This window comes from Ranitomeya variabilis, chromosome 5, assembly GCF_051348905.1.
Source record: "Ranitomeya variabilis isolate aRanVar5 chromosome 5, aRanVar5.hap1, whole genome shotgun sequence".
Classification (NCBI taxonomy): Eukaryota; Metazoa; Chordata; class Amphibia; order Anura; family Dendrobatidae; genus Ranitomeya; species Ranitomeya variabilis.
Genome location: NC_135236.1, coordinates 590833648 through 590848340, shown reverse-complemented (window position 1 = coordinate 590848340; position 14693 = coordinate 590833648). Strand labels below are relative to the sequence as shown.

The 14693-nt window shown below is 42.9% G+C and overlaps 1 protein-coding gene across 1 annotated transcript in view; it reads left to right on the top strand.

The window, feature by feature from the left end:
• Positions 1 to 14693, top strand: part of DOCK2 (dedicator of cytokinesis 2) — a 1347187-nt gene that overhangs the window by 480086 nt on the left and 852408 nt on the right. The window contains exon 18 of the mRNA XM_077266018.1: positions 3016 to 3199. Within this exon, the coding sequence (XP_077122133.1) occupies positions 3016 to 3199 (184 nt within the window). The remainder of the gene's footprint in view (positions 1 to 3015; positions 3200 to 14693) is intronic.

The following is a 14693-nucleotide window of genomic DNA, read 5'->3' as shown; positions in this document are numbered from 1 at the left end:
GTGCTTAAAAACGCAAGAAAATACTGCAGGTTGTATTTCTGAAAATGAACGCATGCAGAAAAAAACCGCATGCGTTTGAAAACGCGACCAAACGCGTACAAAAAACCGCATGCGTTTTCAATGTTAAATATAGGGAAAAAACGCATGCGTTTTTTTGTGCAAAAAACGCTGCAGACAAAAACGCAAGTGTGAAACCAGCGACGCTTTTTATAGCAAAAAAGTTTTTGCGTCTCCACATTTTGAGACCTATAATTTTTCCACATTTGCTCCACAGAGTCATGTGAGGTCTTGTTTTTTGCGGGACGAGTTGACGTTTTTATTGGTAACATTTTCGGACACGTGACCGTTTTTGATCGCTTTTTATTCCGATTTTTGTGAGGCAGAATGACCAAAAACCTGCTATTCATGAATTTCTTTTGGGAGAGGCGTTTATACCGTTCCGGGTTTGGTAAAATTGATAAAGCAGTTTTATTCGTCGGGTCAGTATGATTACAGCGATATCTCATTTATATCATTTTTTTATGTTTTGGCGCTTTTATACGATAAAAACTATTTTATAGAAAAAATAATTATTTTGGTATCGCTTTATTCTCAGGACTATAACTTTTTTATTTTTTTGCTGATGATGCTGTATGGCGGCTTGTTTTTTGCGGGACAAGATGACGTTTTCAGCGGTACCATGGATATTTATATCAGTCTTTTTGATCGCGTGTTATTCCACTTTTTGTTCGGCGGTATGGTAATAAAGCGTTGTTTTTTGCCTCGTTTTTTTTTTTTTTTTCTTACGGTGTTTACTGAAGGGGTTAACTAGTGTGGCAGTTTTATAGGTTGGGTCGTTACGGACGTGGCGATACTAAATATGTGTACTTTTATTGTTTTTTTTTTTTAATTTAGATAAAGAAATGTATTTATGGGAATAATATATATATTTTTTTTTCATTATTTTGGAATATTTTTTTTTATTTTTTTTTACACATTTGGAAATTTTTTTTTTTACTTTTTTACTTTGCCCCAGGGGGGGACAATACAGATCGGTGATCTGCCAGTTTGCATAGCACTCTGACAGATCACCGATCTGCGAGAAGTGCAGGCTGCTTCACAGTGCCTGCTCTGAGCAGGCGTCTGTGAAGCCACCTCCCTCCCTGCAGGACCCGGATCCGCGGCCATCTTGGATCCGGGTCTGGAGCAGGCAGGGAGGGAGGTAAGACCCTCGCAGCAACGCGATCACATCGCGTTGCTGCGGGGGGCTCAGGGAAGCCCGCAGGGAGCCCTCTCCCTGCGCGATGCTTCCCTGCATCGCCGGCACATCGCGATCATGTTTGATCGCGGTGTGCCGGGGGTTAATGTGCCGGGGGTGGTCCGTGACCGCTCCTGGCACATAGTGCCGGATGTCAGCTGCGATATGCAGCCGACACCCGGCCGCGATCGGCCGCGCTCCCCCCGTGAGCGCGGCCGATCGGCTATGACGTACTATCCCGTCGGCGGTCATACGGGCCCACCCCACCTCGACGGGATAGTACGTCAAATGTCGGGAAGGGGTTAAAAATCCTCACTATACCCCTGGATAAAATCCTTGAGTGATGTAGTTTCTAAAATGGGGTCACTTTTGGGGATTCCACTATTTAGTCACATCGGGGCTCTCCAAATGTGAAATGGTGAACGATCAATTTCAGCCATTTTTACTTTCAAAAGGTCAAACCGTGCTTTTTCCATTCTGAGTCCGGACGTGCGTGCAAACAGTAGTTTTCCCCCTCATAAGAGGTATCAGTGTACTCAGGAGAAATTGCACAGCAAATTTTGGGGTTCATTTTCTCCTGTTATCCTTGTAAAAGGGAATGTTTTGGGGCTAAAGCTAAATTTTTGTGAAAAAAAAAGTAAAATATAATTTTTTTCCTTCTACATTCCAATAATTACTGTGAAGCAGCTGAAGGGTTAATAAACTTCTTGAATATATTTTTGAGGCGTTTGATGAATGCAATTTGTAGAATGGTTTCATGTTTGGGTATTATCTGTCATATAGACCCCTCAAAATCACTTCAATTGTGATATGGTGCCTTTAAAAAATGCCGTTGTAAATTCTGTTGAAAAATTGAGAAACTGCTGATCAACTTTTAACCATTCTAACTTCCTAACAAAAAAAAAGTTTCAAAAATTGTGCTTATGTAAAACAGACATGTGGGAAATTATATATTTTTTTTTATTATTTTGTGTGACATAGCTCTCTGATTTATAGGCATTACAATTAAAAGTTTGAAAATTGCAAAAGTTACAAAATTTTCACTAAATTTCTTACATCTTAACAAACGTTAGTAATATTGAACATATTTTACCACCATCATGAAGTACAGTATGTCATGAGAAAACATTCTCAAAATCAGTAGAATCTGTTAGTGTTCCAGCGTTATTACCTAATAAAGTGACTCTGTTAAGAAATATAAAATTTGGCCTGGTCATGAAGGTGAAAACAAGCTCAGGGGTTAATGAATTAGGCCTCGTAGCCTGGGCTAAGGACTTAGTTTTGCTGCTCACCTGAGCAATATTCAGTTCTGTCCAAGTTCACTACCAAAGTTAGTTTTCAGTCCCTGGTCACCCTACTCTAGGACTTGGCTATAAGCCAGGTCAATGCACTCTGTATATATGAACTGATGCAAGTCTGGGCAATGACTCACACTCTGGTTTTGCCTCAGGGTTTTTAAATTTCCTTGTTGCGTCACAGCAGGTCACATGTCCCTGTGCACCTGGCCTATCACTTCCCTCTGGGTAATTAATCCTCTTATTCTTGTTCCTACATTGTTCATTTAGTTCTCATCTCTTTTTGTCTCTGGGCACTAGATGTCAACATTTGTCCACACAAGTCTCACTGGGTATTCTTAATGATGAGCAACTGACTTCTATACAGCAGTATGTTTTGAATAAAACATACACAAAACATTTTTTAGAAATTTATTTTCAATAGCAGACACCGCATTTAAAAAGCAAAATGTTGTTGAACTATTTCTCAATTATCTTTTCCAGGGTGATGGCAAAAAAATGGAAGATGCTAGCACTTATCTTTCCCTTCCTTCTACTCGTCAGCAAATGTTCACAAAAAGTTCAACTTTCAACAGAAACGGGAGCAGTTCTGGTGGACTGTCAGTTAGTTCACGTGATGCTTTTTCCATTTCAACACTTGTGTGTTCAACCAAATTAACACAAAATGGTAAGCTAAGTGATGTGTTCTTGGGAAACAATTATTCATATGTTACCTAAATTTCTTAGTAGAATTTGCAGTAAAATCCCACGACAGATCTCCAGGTCATTTCTGAGTTTGGCAGAGACTAGGTTCATACTGAGTCTTTTCCTATAGTCTGTGTCAGGAGCATTTCCCAATGTATGCTGCAATGTTGCCATAGGGAGCCATTCACCAAAGTGTGTTCATTTGGCCTTTATCTGGCCAATAAACACTATCATGCTTATTTAACTTCATAGGAAAATGCCTCAGACTGTACTTTCCTACACAAAAGAGAGGTGAAAACAATCAAATAAAATGCTATATACTTTTTTAATGTGTCCCTCTGATGGATCCATGTTTCTTCATCCATTCTGATTGTGCCCACTGTCAGGTGTGTATCTATTGAGTGAATGCACCCAAATGTGAGCATAAGCACAATGCGTACCTAGCCTGATTAATTCCTCATTATAAACTGTTATAATCTACCTCAATGATATTTTCTGTGCTTTATAAGGAAAGGTTTCCAGTATTCTTTATAAATGTATTCCTTGTGGTTTTCAAGAACTGTGGGCTTAAATTTTGAACATGGTTATTTAGCGGAATACACAGTTTCACACGTAAGACAGATTTTAACAGAAACAGATTTTCACTTTCTTGGTGGTAATGATAAACCGTGGATAACTGAAGAGATCTTGAGAACTTTACAGGAAAATACTGTCTTTTCATCATAGAGTTTAAGCCTTTTTGGACAGAGACCTCTAAGGCTATGTTCACACTTTGCGGATTCCACTGCGGATTTTTCCGCAGCGGAATTCCAAAATCCACAGTGAAAACCCGTCGCGGTTTTTACTGCGGATTTATCGCGGTTTTTACTGCGGATTCTTCTGCGGTTTTTCATCTGCCTTTTCCTATTGGAGCAGGTGAAAATCCGCAGAAAAGAAGTGACATGCTGCGAAATGTAATCCGCTGCGTTTCCGCGCGGCTTTTTACGCAGCATGTGCACAGCGTTTTTTGTTTCCCATAGGTTTACATTGTACTGTAAACTCATGGGAAACTGCTGCGGATCCGCAGCGGTGAAATCTGCTGCGGATCCGCAGTGGAATCCGCAAAGTGTGCACATAGCCTAACTCCTGCAGCAATTTTCTCTCTCTCTCTGTAATGCTTTATAATGTTTATAATTTATTTTTTTAATTATTATTATTTCTTTATATAGCACCATTAATTCCATGGTGCTGTACATGAGAAAGGGGTTTACGTACAGAGTTAAATATATTGTTTACAGTAAACAAATTTACAATGACAGACTGGTACAGAGGGGAGAAGTACTGCTATTAAATGTAACATATTACACTGGTCAACGCAATTTTTCTGGCAAAAGGTTTTAAAACAAATTTTAAGTCAATTTTGGCTGCTGATTACGAATATGAACTCTGTTTTTGGCTATCATATCAGGATTTCGAGATATTTTCAAATTTTGATTTAAATTACTCCTAATGTTTTATGATAAAAACACATGATTTCCGGTACTACATTTTGTATATTTTTAATCAAGGAATAACAAAGATTACAAAGTCTATGTACAGCAAATCAAATATTACTTACAAAATTAAACTACAAAATATAAAAACACGTATGGCACACAGATGACTGACAAATGGCAGTTATTTGAACTTTCTTTTTTTGGCTGATCTGTGATGTACAGCTTCTGGGTTGTCTCTCATCAAGCTCCAGCAATAGTCAGCCATCATATGTGAGTCCCACCGGCCTTGATACCGTTCTTCCATTGTTTTAATGTCCTGATGAAAATGCTCCCCTTGTTCCTCGCTCACATCCCCAAGGTTCTCTGGAAAAAAGTCCAAATGGCTGTGTAAATAGTGAATCTTGATACTCATTCTACATCCAAGATTTTGCAGACTTATTAGTAGCTCTTCCACAATCTCTTCATAGTTGTCTGCTTTCTTATTCCCTAGAAAATTCTGCACCACATTACAAAATTAATTCCAAGCTCTTTCTTCTGTCTCATTCATTGATGTGCTAAAATTTGAGTCTCTCATAAGTGTTCTTATTTGAGGTCCATCAAATATTCCAGCCTTCTCTTCACTAAGACCAGGAAAAGTTGAACATATATAGTTAAAGCATTCTCCACTGTGATTGAGAGCTTTGACGAACTGCTTCATCAATCCAAGTTTTATATGTAAGGGAGGAAAGACAATGTCCTTCCTATCCACTAGAGGATCATGGATGACATTCTTATCGCCAGATACCAAATTCTGTCACTGAGGCCATTTAGTTTTCACCCAATGCTCTGCTTTAGCTCCACTGTCCAGGTAGCACAGAAAACAAGGGTGTTTTCATAACAAATGGGAATTATGCATGTTCAAAGAAAACAAAGATAACATTTATTGGGAGACTAAATAAAAACTAAATTTACCTTAGTGAACCGTATAAACCGGCAGTTTTCATACACTATGTATATTTATCATGGAATTCATGAAAATGGGCTATATACCTATAGCACAAAAACGTGATTTGATAGAGAAACTATAAGATCAGATTTCAATTCAGCACCCTCAAATTAGTCTAAAACTGTTCTTAAAGTCCATGCCAGAACATTTTTTTTTGTAGACCAGTGTTATCAAATGAATAGGAAATGTCCTGCAGTACCTGGGAGTAGTGATTAAGCAGTATGTGCATTGTGCTCTTTCCGCTTCTTAAATAGTTCATATCTGGCAGAAAGCAGTGGATGTGGTGCTGGATGTGGACATTAGGAATGTTAGGTCAGATGGGTCGTCAGAGTTTAAATTGTGAATAACCCCTTCAGCGTCTTCTGTTGTGAATTAGACTTTTTGGCTCCCTCTTGTGGTTACTAGTGATATGACTCTGGGATTGTCTTTCCTCAGTTTGGCACCCACCTGGGTCGTTAGTCCAGGGGTGTTTCTATATAAACTTCCTGGATCCTTAGTCCAGTGCCTGGCATCGTTGTAATCAGATTGTTTCTGTTTGCTCCTGTCTGCTGGTCCTGGTTCGTGCAAAATTAAGCTAAGTCTTGCTTCTTTGTTTTTTGGTTATTTGCTTTGCTCCTATTTTTGTCCAGCTTGTACTAAATGTGATTCCTGACTTTGCTGGAAGCTCTAGGGGGCTGGTGTTCTCCCCCCGGGCCGTTAGACGGTTCGGGGGTTCTTGAATATCCAGCGTGGATATTTTGATAGGGTTTTTGCTGACCATATAAGTCATCTTACTATATTCTGCTATTAGCTAGTTGGGCCTCTCTTTGCTAAATACCTAGCTCATTCTTACGTTTGTCTTTTCCTCTTACCTCACCGTTATTATTTGTTGGGGGCTTGTATCCAACTTTTGGGGTCTTTTCTCTGGAGGCAAGAAAGGTCTTTCTTTTCCCTTCTAGGGTTAGTTAGTTCTCCGGCTGGCGCGAGACGTCTAGAACCAACGTAGGCACGTTCCCCGGCTGCTGCTATTTGTGGTGCTAGGATTAGATATATGGTCAGCTCAGTTACCACTGCCCTATGAGTCGGATTTTTGTGTTTGCAGACTTAGTAATTATTTCTGAGACCCTCTGCCATTGGGGTCATAACAGTATGCCAGGCCCAACATTGAATGTTTAATGCATTGCAGAAGTGGGATAATAAGAAAGGAAATTCTGAGGTTTTTTTTTTTTTCCCTTTCTTCCTCCCCTTTACCTCTGAGTGGCTTTGCTTGCTGCAGACATGAATGTCCAGACCTTGATTACAAGTATAGACCGGCTTGCTGCTCGTGTGCAGGGCATACACGATTTTGTTACCAGTAGTCCAATTTCTGAACCTAAAATACCTATTCCTGAACTGTTTTCTGGAGACCGATTTAAGTTTAGGAATTTCAGGAATAATTGTAAATTGTTTCTATCTCTGAGACCCCGTTCATCTGGAGATTCAGCTCAGCAAGTTAAAATTGTTATCTCTTTTTTACGGGGCGACCCTCAGGATTGGGCTTTCTCGCTAGCGCCAGGAGATCCGGCATTGGCAAATATTGATGTGTTTTTTCTGGCGCTCGGATTGCTTTACGAGGAACCCAATCTTGAAGTTCAGGCAGAAAAAGCCTTGCTGGCTATTTCTCAGGGCCAGGATGAAGCTGAAGTGTATTGCCAAAAATTTCGGAAATGGTCCGTGCTTACTCAGGGGAATGAGTGTGCTCTGGCCGCAAATTTCAGAAATGGCCTTTCTGAAGCCATTAAGAATGTGATGGTGGGTTTCCCCATTCCTACAAGTCTGAATGATTCCATGGCGCTGGCTATTCAAATTGACCGGCGTTTGCGGGAGCGCAAAACCGCTAATCCTCTGGTGGTGTTGTCTGAACAAACACCTGATTTAATGCAATGTGATAGAATTCAGACTAGAAATGAGCGGAAAAATCATAGACGTCAGAATGGGTTGTGTTTTTACTGTGGTGATTCTACACATGTTATATCAGCATGCTCTAAACGCCTAACAAGGGTTGTTAGTCCTGTCGCCATTGGTAATTTGCAACCTAAATTTATTTTGTCTGTGACTTTAATTTGCTCATTGTCTTCTTACCCTGTTATGGCGTTTGTGGATTCAGGTGCTGCCCTTAGTCTTATGGATCTGTCATTTGCCAAGCGCTGTGGTTTTGTTCTTGAGCCGTTGGTAAATCCTATTCCTCTTAGAGGTATTGATGCTACGCCATTGGTGGAAAATAAACCGCAGTTTTGGACGCAGGTAACCATGTGTATGACTCCTGAACATCGGGAGGTGATTCATTTTCTTGTTCTGCATAAAATGCATGATTTGGTCGTTTTGGGTCTGCCATGGTTACAGACCCACAATCCAGTCTTGGATTGGAAGGCAATGTCTGTGTCAAGTTGGGGCTGTCAGGGAATTCATGCTGGTTCCCCGCCGGTGTCTATTGCTTCCTCTACTCCTTCGGAAGTTCCTGAGTATTTGTCTGATTATCAGGATGTATTCAGCGAGTCCAGGTCCAGTGCTCTGCCTCCTCATAGGGACTGTGACTGCGCCATAGATTTGATTCCAGGTAGTAAATTTCCTAAGGGAAGACTATTTAATCTGTCTGTACCTGAGCATGCCGCAATGCGTTCGTATATCAAGAAGTCTCTGGAGAAGGGGCATATCCGTCCATCCTCTTCCCCTCTTGGTGCGGGATTCTTTTTTGTGGCCAAGAAGGACGGATCTTTGAGACCTTGTATTGACTATTGGCTTCTGAATAAAATCACTGTTAAATTTCAGTATCCTTTGCCTCTGTTGTCGGACTTGTTTGCCCGGATAAAAGGTGCCAAGTGGTTCACCAAGATAGATCTTCGTGGTGCGTACAACCTTGTGCGCATTAAGCATGGAGATGAATGGAAGACAGCATTTAATACGCCCGAAGGTCATTTTGAGTACTTGGTGATGCCTTTTGGGCTCTCTAATGCTCCCTCAGTGTTTCAGTCCTTTATGCATGATATTTTCCGGAAGTATCTGGATAAATTTATGATTGTTTATCTGGATGATATTCTGGTTTTCTCTGAAGATTGGGACTCACATGTGGAGCAGGTCAGGATGGTGTTTCAGGTTTTGCGTGAGAATGCTTTGTTTGTTAAGGGCTCAAAGTGTCTCTTTGGAGTACAGAAGGTTCCCTTTTTGGGGTTTATTTTTTCCCCTTCTGCTGTGGAGATGGACCCAGTCAAGGTCCGAGCTATTCATGATTGGACTCAACCCACGTCAGTTAAGAGTCTTCAGAAGTTCTTGGGTTTTGCTAACTTCTACCGTCGTTTTATCGCTAATTTTTCTAGCGTTGTTAAACCTTTGACGGATATGACCAAGAAAGGTTCTGATGTTGCTAACTGGGCTCCTGCAGCCGTGGAGGCGTTCCAAGAGTTGAAGCGCCGGTTTACTTCGGCGCCTGTTTTGTGCCAGCCTGATGTCTCACTTCCCTTTCAGGTTGAAGTGGATGCTTCTGAGATTGGGGCAGGGGCCGTTTTGTCGCAGAGAGGCCCTGGTTGCTCGGTAGTGAGACCATGTGCTTTCTTCTCTAGGAAGTTTTCGCCTGCTGAGCGGAATTATGATGTTGGCAATTGGGAGTTGCTGGCCATGAAGTGGGCATTTGAGGAGTGGCGTCATTGGCTCGAGGGTGCTAAGGATCGTGTGGTGGTCTTGACTGATCACAAAAATTTGATGTATCTCGAGTCTGCTAAACGCCTGAATCCTAGACAGGCCCGCTGGTCATTGTTTTTTTCCCGTTTTGACTTTGTGGTCTCGTATTTACCGGGTTCAAAGAATGTGAAGGCTGATGCTCTTTCAAGGAGCTTTGTGCCTGACTCTCCTGGAGTCGCAGAACCAGTTGGTATTCTTAAAGAGGGAGTTATCTTGTCGGCCATTTCTCCTGATTTGCGACGTGTGTTGCAGAGATTTCAGGCTGGTAGACCTGACTCTTGTCCACCTGACAGACTGTTTGTTCCTGATAAGTGGACCAGCAGAGTCATTTCCGAGGTTCATTCCTCGGTGTTGGCAGGGCATCCGGGAATTTTTGGCACCAGAGATCTGGTGGCTAGGTCCTTTTGGTGGCCTTCCTTGTCATGGGATGTGCGGTCATTTGTGCAGTCCTGTGGGACTTGTGCTCGAGCTAAGCCTTGCTGTTCTCGTGCCAGCGGGTTGCTCTTGCCCTTGCCTGTCCCGAAGAGGCCTTGGACACACATTTCCATGGATTTCATTTCAGATCTCCCGGTGTCTCAGGGCATGTCTGTCATCTGGGTGGTATGTGATCGCTTTTCTAAAATGGTCCATTTGGTGCCTTTGCCTAAGCTGCCTTCCTCTTCCGATCTGGTTCCTGTGTTCTTTCATAATGTGGTTCGTTTACACGGGCCTCTCTTTGCTAAATACCTAGCTCATTCTTACGTTTGTCTTTTCCTCTTACCTCACCGTTATTATTTGTTGGGGGCTTGTATCCAACTTTTGGGGTCTTTTCTCTGGAGGCAAGAAAGGTCTTTCTTTTCCCTTCTAGGGTTAGTTAGTTCTCCGGCTGGCGCGAGACATCTAGAACCAACGTAGGCACGTTCCCCGGCTGCTGCTATTTGTGGTGCTAGGATTAGATATATGGTCAGCTCAGTTACCACTGCCCTATGAGTCGGATTTTTGTGTTTGCAGACTTAGTAATTATTTCTGAGACCCTCTGCCATTGGGGTCATAACAGCCTTCCAATCATAGGAAGCATGAGTACATCCTAAGTCAGGTGCATATACATGAAGCTGGCTTCAGAGCTGAGCTCAAGTCATACACAGTGTAATGGGGTCTACTGTGCTGTAGTACCTCTTTCAGTACCACCCCGTGTTTCAGGAGGTCCACTCTGCTTTGGCTGGATTCTGAATGAAGGACGCTGGCTGGAATTCCTTGGTTACATGGGTGCATATAAAATCTCACTGCTTCTCCACGTTTTTCCAGTCTCACAACACTTTATTCATAGGATACAGAATATATCACACAGATACAGAGGGCAGGCCAATAGAAAAGCAGCAGGCCAGACATACATTACAATAGCCGCAGGTGGCCGGAGCCTGCCGATATTTACTGTGGGAATTACAAAGGTGGGGGAGGACAGAAGGGGATATCTTGTCCCATCTGCCCAGGAGCGCAGCCTGTGGGCTGATGCATCTCAGATGGAACCTATTATACATGCATATAACGGCCCAACATGTTCTGGGTGCTGTGGGGTTCTGTAACACACAGTAAGTGCAAGCTGTGCTAAACAGCAAGCATCTGCCTCAAACAGCAACAATCAGCTCTGTTTTTTAACTGTAATGCCGCTGTTAATCTCTCGCGGTGGTATTTAAGTGACACAATCCAGGAGGTACATTAATAGACATTCAACAGCTTTCTCCTATGTTCTACATCGCAGATAAGGGCACTCCATCAATTTCACTACATACTGTATTTCATTGTACAAAAGATGGTAGGTTCAACTCCCCTAAGGAAACCAGAAAGGCAAAAAAAGTGCTAACATTTTTTCGCAACAGTAAAAAAAAGTTTCTCACCTCCCTTTTTCCAATATAGTTTATTTTTTTATTTAATTATCTGGTACTGTCCATCCGAAGTAGACTTATCTATCAATGTACAAAACTATTTAACCAACTTAATAAATACTGAAGTAAAAAAAATGGAAAAACCAACATTATTTTTAAGATCACACAGCACTTCCCAAACAAATGTAATGAAGAACAATAAATACATCATACATATTTCAAGATACCAGAGAAAATGATAGCTTGTCACACACAAAAAAAGCCATCATAGACCATATTCTTATGTAACATAAATGCTTTTTTTCCCTTGCATTCTTTTGCTCAACCACTTCTCAATTCAACCAAATTGATTGGGATTTCATGGAAACGCGTGTGTGGTTAGATACTGAAGATACATGCTGCCTGATTCACCGGCAGCATGTATCAGGCACTGGAAGTATAACATTTCAGGTATGTGTGACTCTGTAACACCGTGGCATTTCAGAGAAAAACATGCTTTTATAGCAACCAAGGACCTGCACTGGAGGCTAGCCAGACAGGCAGGTCAATGGCGGTTTCTCCCTGCCCTCTGCCCTGGATTGACAGATCTCTGTCTACGTGCGCATGCAGCCAAAGACTTGTCAGACCAGGGCAACTGGCAGGGAGAAGTGTAACGGGACAGAGGACGGATGGAGTCTAAAGTGACACCATCTGCCTCATTACAGTAAATAATTTACTGAGGGTTTAATCGGAATCTCAATTTTTGTGGATGTAGACAGAAATCTCAACGTATATATTTTTAGTGTAGTACACGGAATACTCTTGAGATCAGCCATAAAGGGAACCTGACTGACAGCTGAATTGTCATTAGGACTCTGTCGGTGTTGGCTGCATGGTTACAGACGCTGCTTACTAAACACAGAGCGATGATTGAACACCATCCACTGCCGGGAGGAATAAACTTAATTTCATCCCTGAAGCAAGTCTCTAATTGCAGGCTCTGGGCAGTTTCAGAATGCTATTAACCTGCAGATTAATCCCATATCTGCAGGATAATATGTTTTTCTCAGTCTCCCATGACAGCACTACCAGAGAGAGGGGATCCGCCCTTCAGGGACAGGAAACCTATAGGATAAAAGGGCGGTACCTCTCTCCTGCATCAGTTTGGTTTCCTGTCCCTGACTAGGAACCTTCTAGGATCAGTACCTGAATGAAGAACCGGAGCTGGCCAGTTGGGTTATGGCAGCGGGGAGGCCCCTGTCATGGCTAGGTGTGGTGTCTGATGCCGCCACTGCTGGGACCGATGTTTCTGCAGAGTGCGTGGGGGGAAGGGCAGCCACCGCCACTCCGGATAGGAGGTAGGGACTTCAGGGACCTGGACGCCAGGAAGACCGCGCCAGAATGGGCACTTACGGATTCGGGGCGGCGCAGGTGCATGGTGTGCTTAGGGTACACCAAGATGACCACCGCCCAGGATATAGTGCCTATTCATTTCCGGGTCCCGGGCAGTGCGCAAATGCACAGAAGAAAAAGAAAAAAAAAATGGAGAATCAGCGCTTTCCCGGTGACGCAGCCATGGAGGAGGGGGCTGGTATTGGTGCCATGTTTTAAAAAAAACGAGGAGTGATGCGAAATTCATTGCTGCATGCCGTCCAACACCATGGAGGACAGCGATCAGCAGCTCCAGCCTCTGCAGCCATTACAGCTGCAGCAGCAGCGCCACCACCAGCGCAAGCCGGATGTGCAAAGGAAGAGGTCCTCTGCCGACACTGGCAATACCCGGTCCAGCAGCCATTCCACACAGTGTAGCAAAGGCTCCAGTGTTGTAAACCAGCTGACACCACCACCTATGGATCTGATACAGGATCCTACACCTCCTCCAGAACCGGTACCTGTGGCTGCGCGAGATGGGTGAGTGATCTCCGTGAAAGTTCACTAGTGTAATGGGGTCCCCTCTTCTCTGTTTATTTTAGGCAAGGAAAAGAACGGGGAAAACTAAACACAGAACCTGCCCACTGAGTGAGAAACCCTTACCGCAGTCCTGGGATAAGAAGTTGTGTGATTCCTGTATAGGACGAGTCCTCTGTGAGGAAACCCCAAACATCGCCTCTGAATTACGATCCGTAATAAAATCAGAGGTAGAGACAGTGTTTAAATCCCTTAAAGGAGAAAGGGTTAAGGAGAAAACACCCATACCCGATTCCCACTAAAAGGGAGTGGGAAAAGCCAGAGAGAAAAAACTTGTCGGTACCATCCCTTAAAAGGAAATATCCCATGAAGTAGAAGCCTCTTCCTTGAAGGGATAAGGCCCCTAAACTTGACGTAGCAGTAGCCAAGGCCTCAAAAAATTTTGCTTTGCCCTTTGAGGACATGGAAACTCTGAAGGATCCCCTTGACAAAAGGGCTGATACCTTCCTTAAAGGGGCATGGGAGTCAGCAGGTGGATGCTTAAGGCCAGCAATAGCAGCCGCATGCACTTCTAGATCCCTAATGATTTGGATTAATAATTTGGAAAAACAACTAAGGGATGGCGTATCGAGAAACAAAGTAACAGAATCTATTCCCATGATTAGAGGGGCGGCAGCCTTTCTGGCAGACTCATCAGCTGACTCCATTAAACTCACTTCTAAATCAGCAGACCTATCAAATGCAGCCCGTAGGACTTTATGGTTAAAAAGCTGGCCAGGTGACCTACAAACCAAACAGAAACTTTGCTCAATCCATGTGAAGGAAAATTTTTGTTTGAGGAGACCCTGGATGATATTTACAAAAAGCAGGCGACAAGAAGAATAGGTTCCCCATCCTGGTCGCACCATTTTGCTAAACGGCCACCAAGAGAGCAGAACAGATGGGATGATGGGAAAAGGAGAGATAGGGGCTTCCTTTTCGGTAATTCCTCAAGAGATAAAAAGACCACAGTGACATCTCCCCCAGGGTGGGAGGGAAATTATCTCAATTCCTCCCGGCCTGGGAAAAAATCTCAACCAGTGTCTGGATATTGAATTTGATAAAATCGGGACTTCAAATAGACTTTACTTCCCTTCCTCCCCAAAATTATGTGGCCACCACGCTAAAATCCTCACCTCAACAACAACAACAGGCGTTAGAACAGGAGATTATGAAGCTCATAAACAAAGCCGTCATCCAGGAAGTTCCCACAGGGGAAAAATGAACAGGTTTTTATTCCCTGTTATTCCTAGTTCCAAAACCGGACGGATCCTTCCGCACAATAATAAACTTAAGGAAGCTGAACAGTTATGTAAAGAACCAAAGGTTCAAAATGGAATCCATAAAATCAACAGTAAAAAACCCGTTTCCGGACTGTTTAAGGATAGTGTTGGATCTCCGCGATGCGTATTATCACGTCCCCATCCACAAGAAATCCCAGAAGTACCTCAGACTAGCAGTAGTCATGGGAGGGGAAGTAAGGGAATATCAATACAAAGCTCTTCCCTTTGGCATATCAGTGGCACCCCGCATATT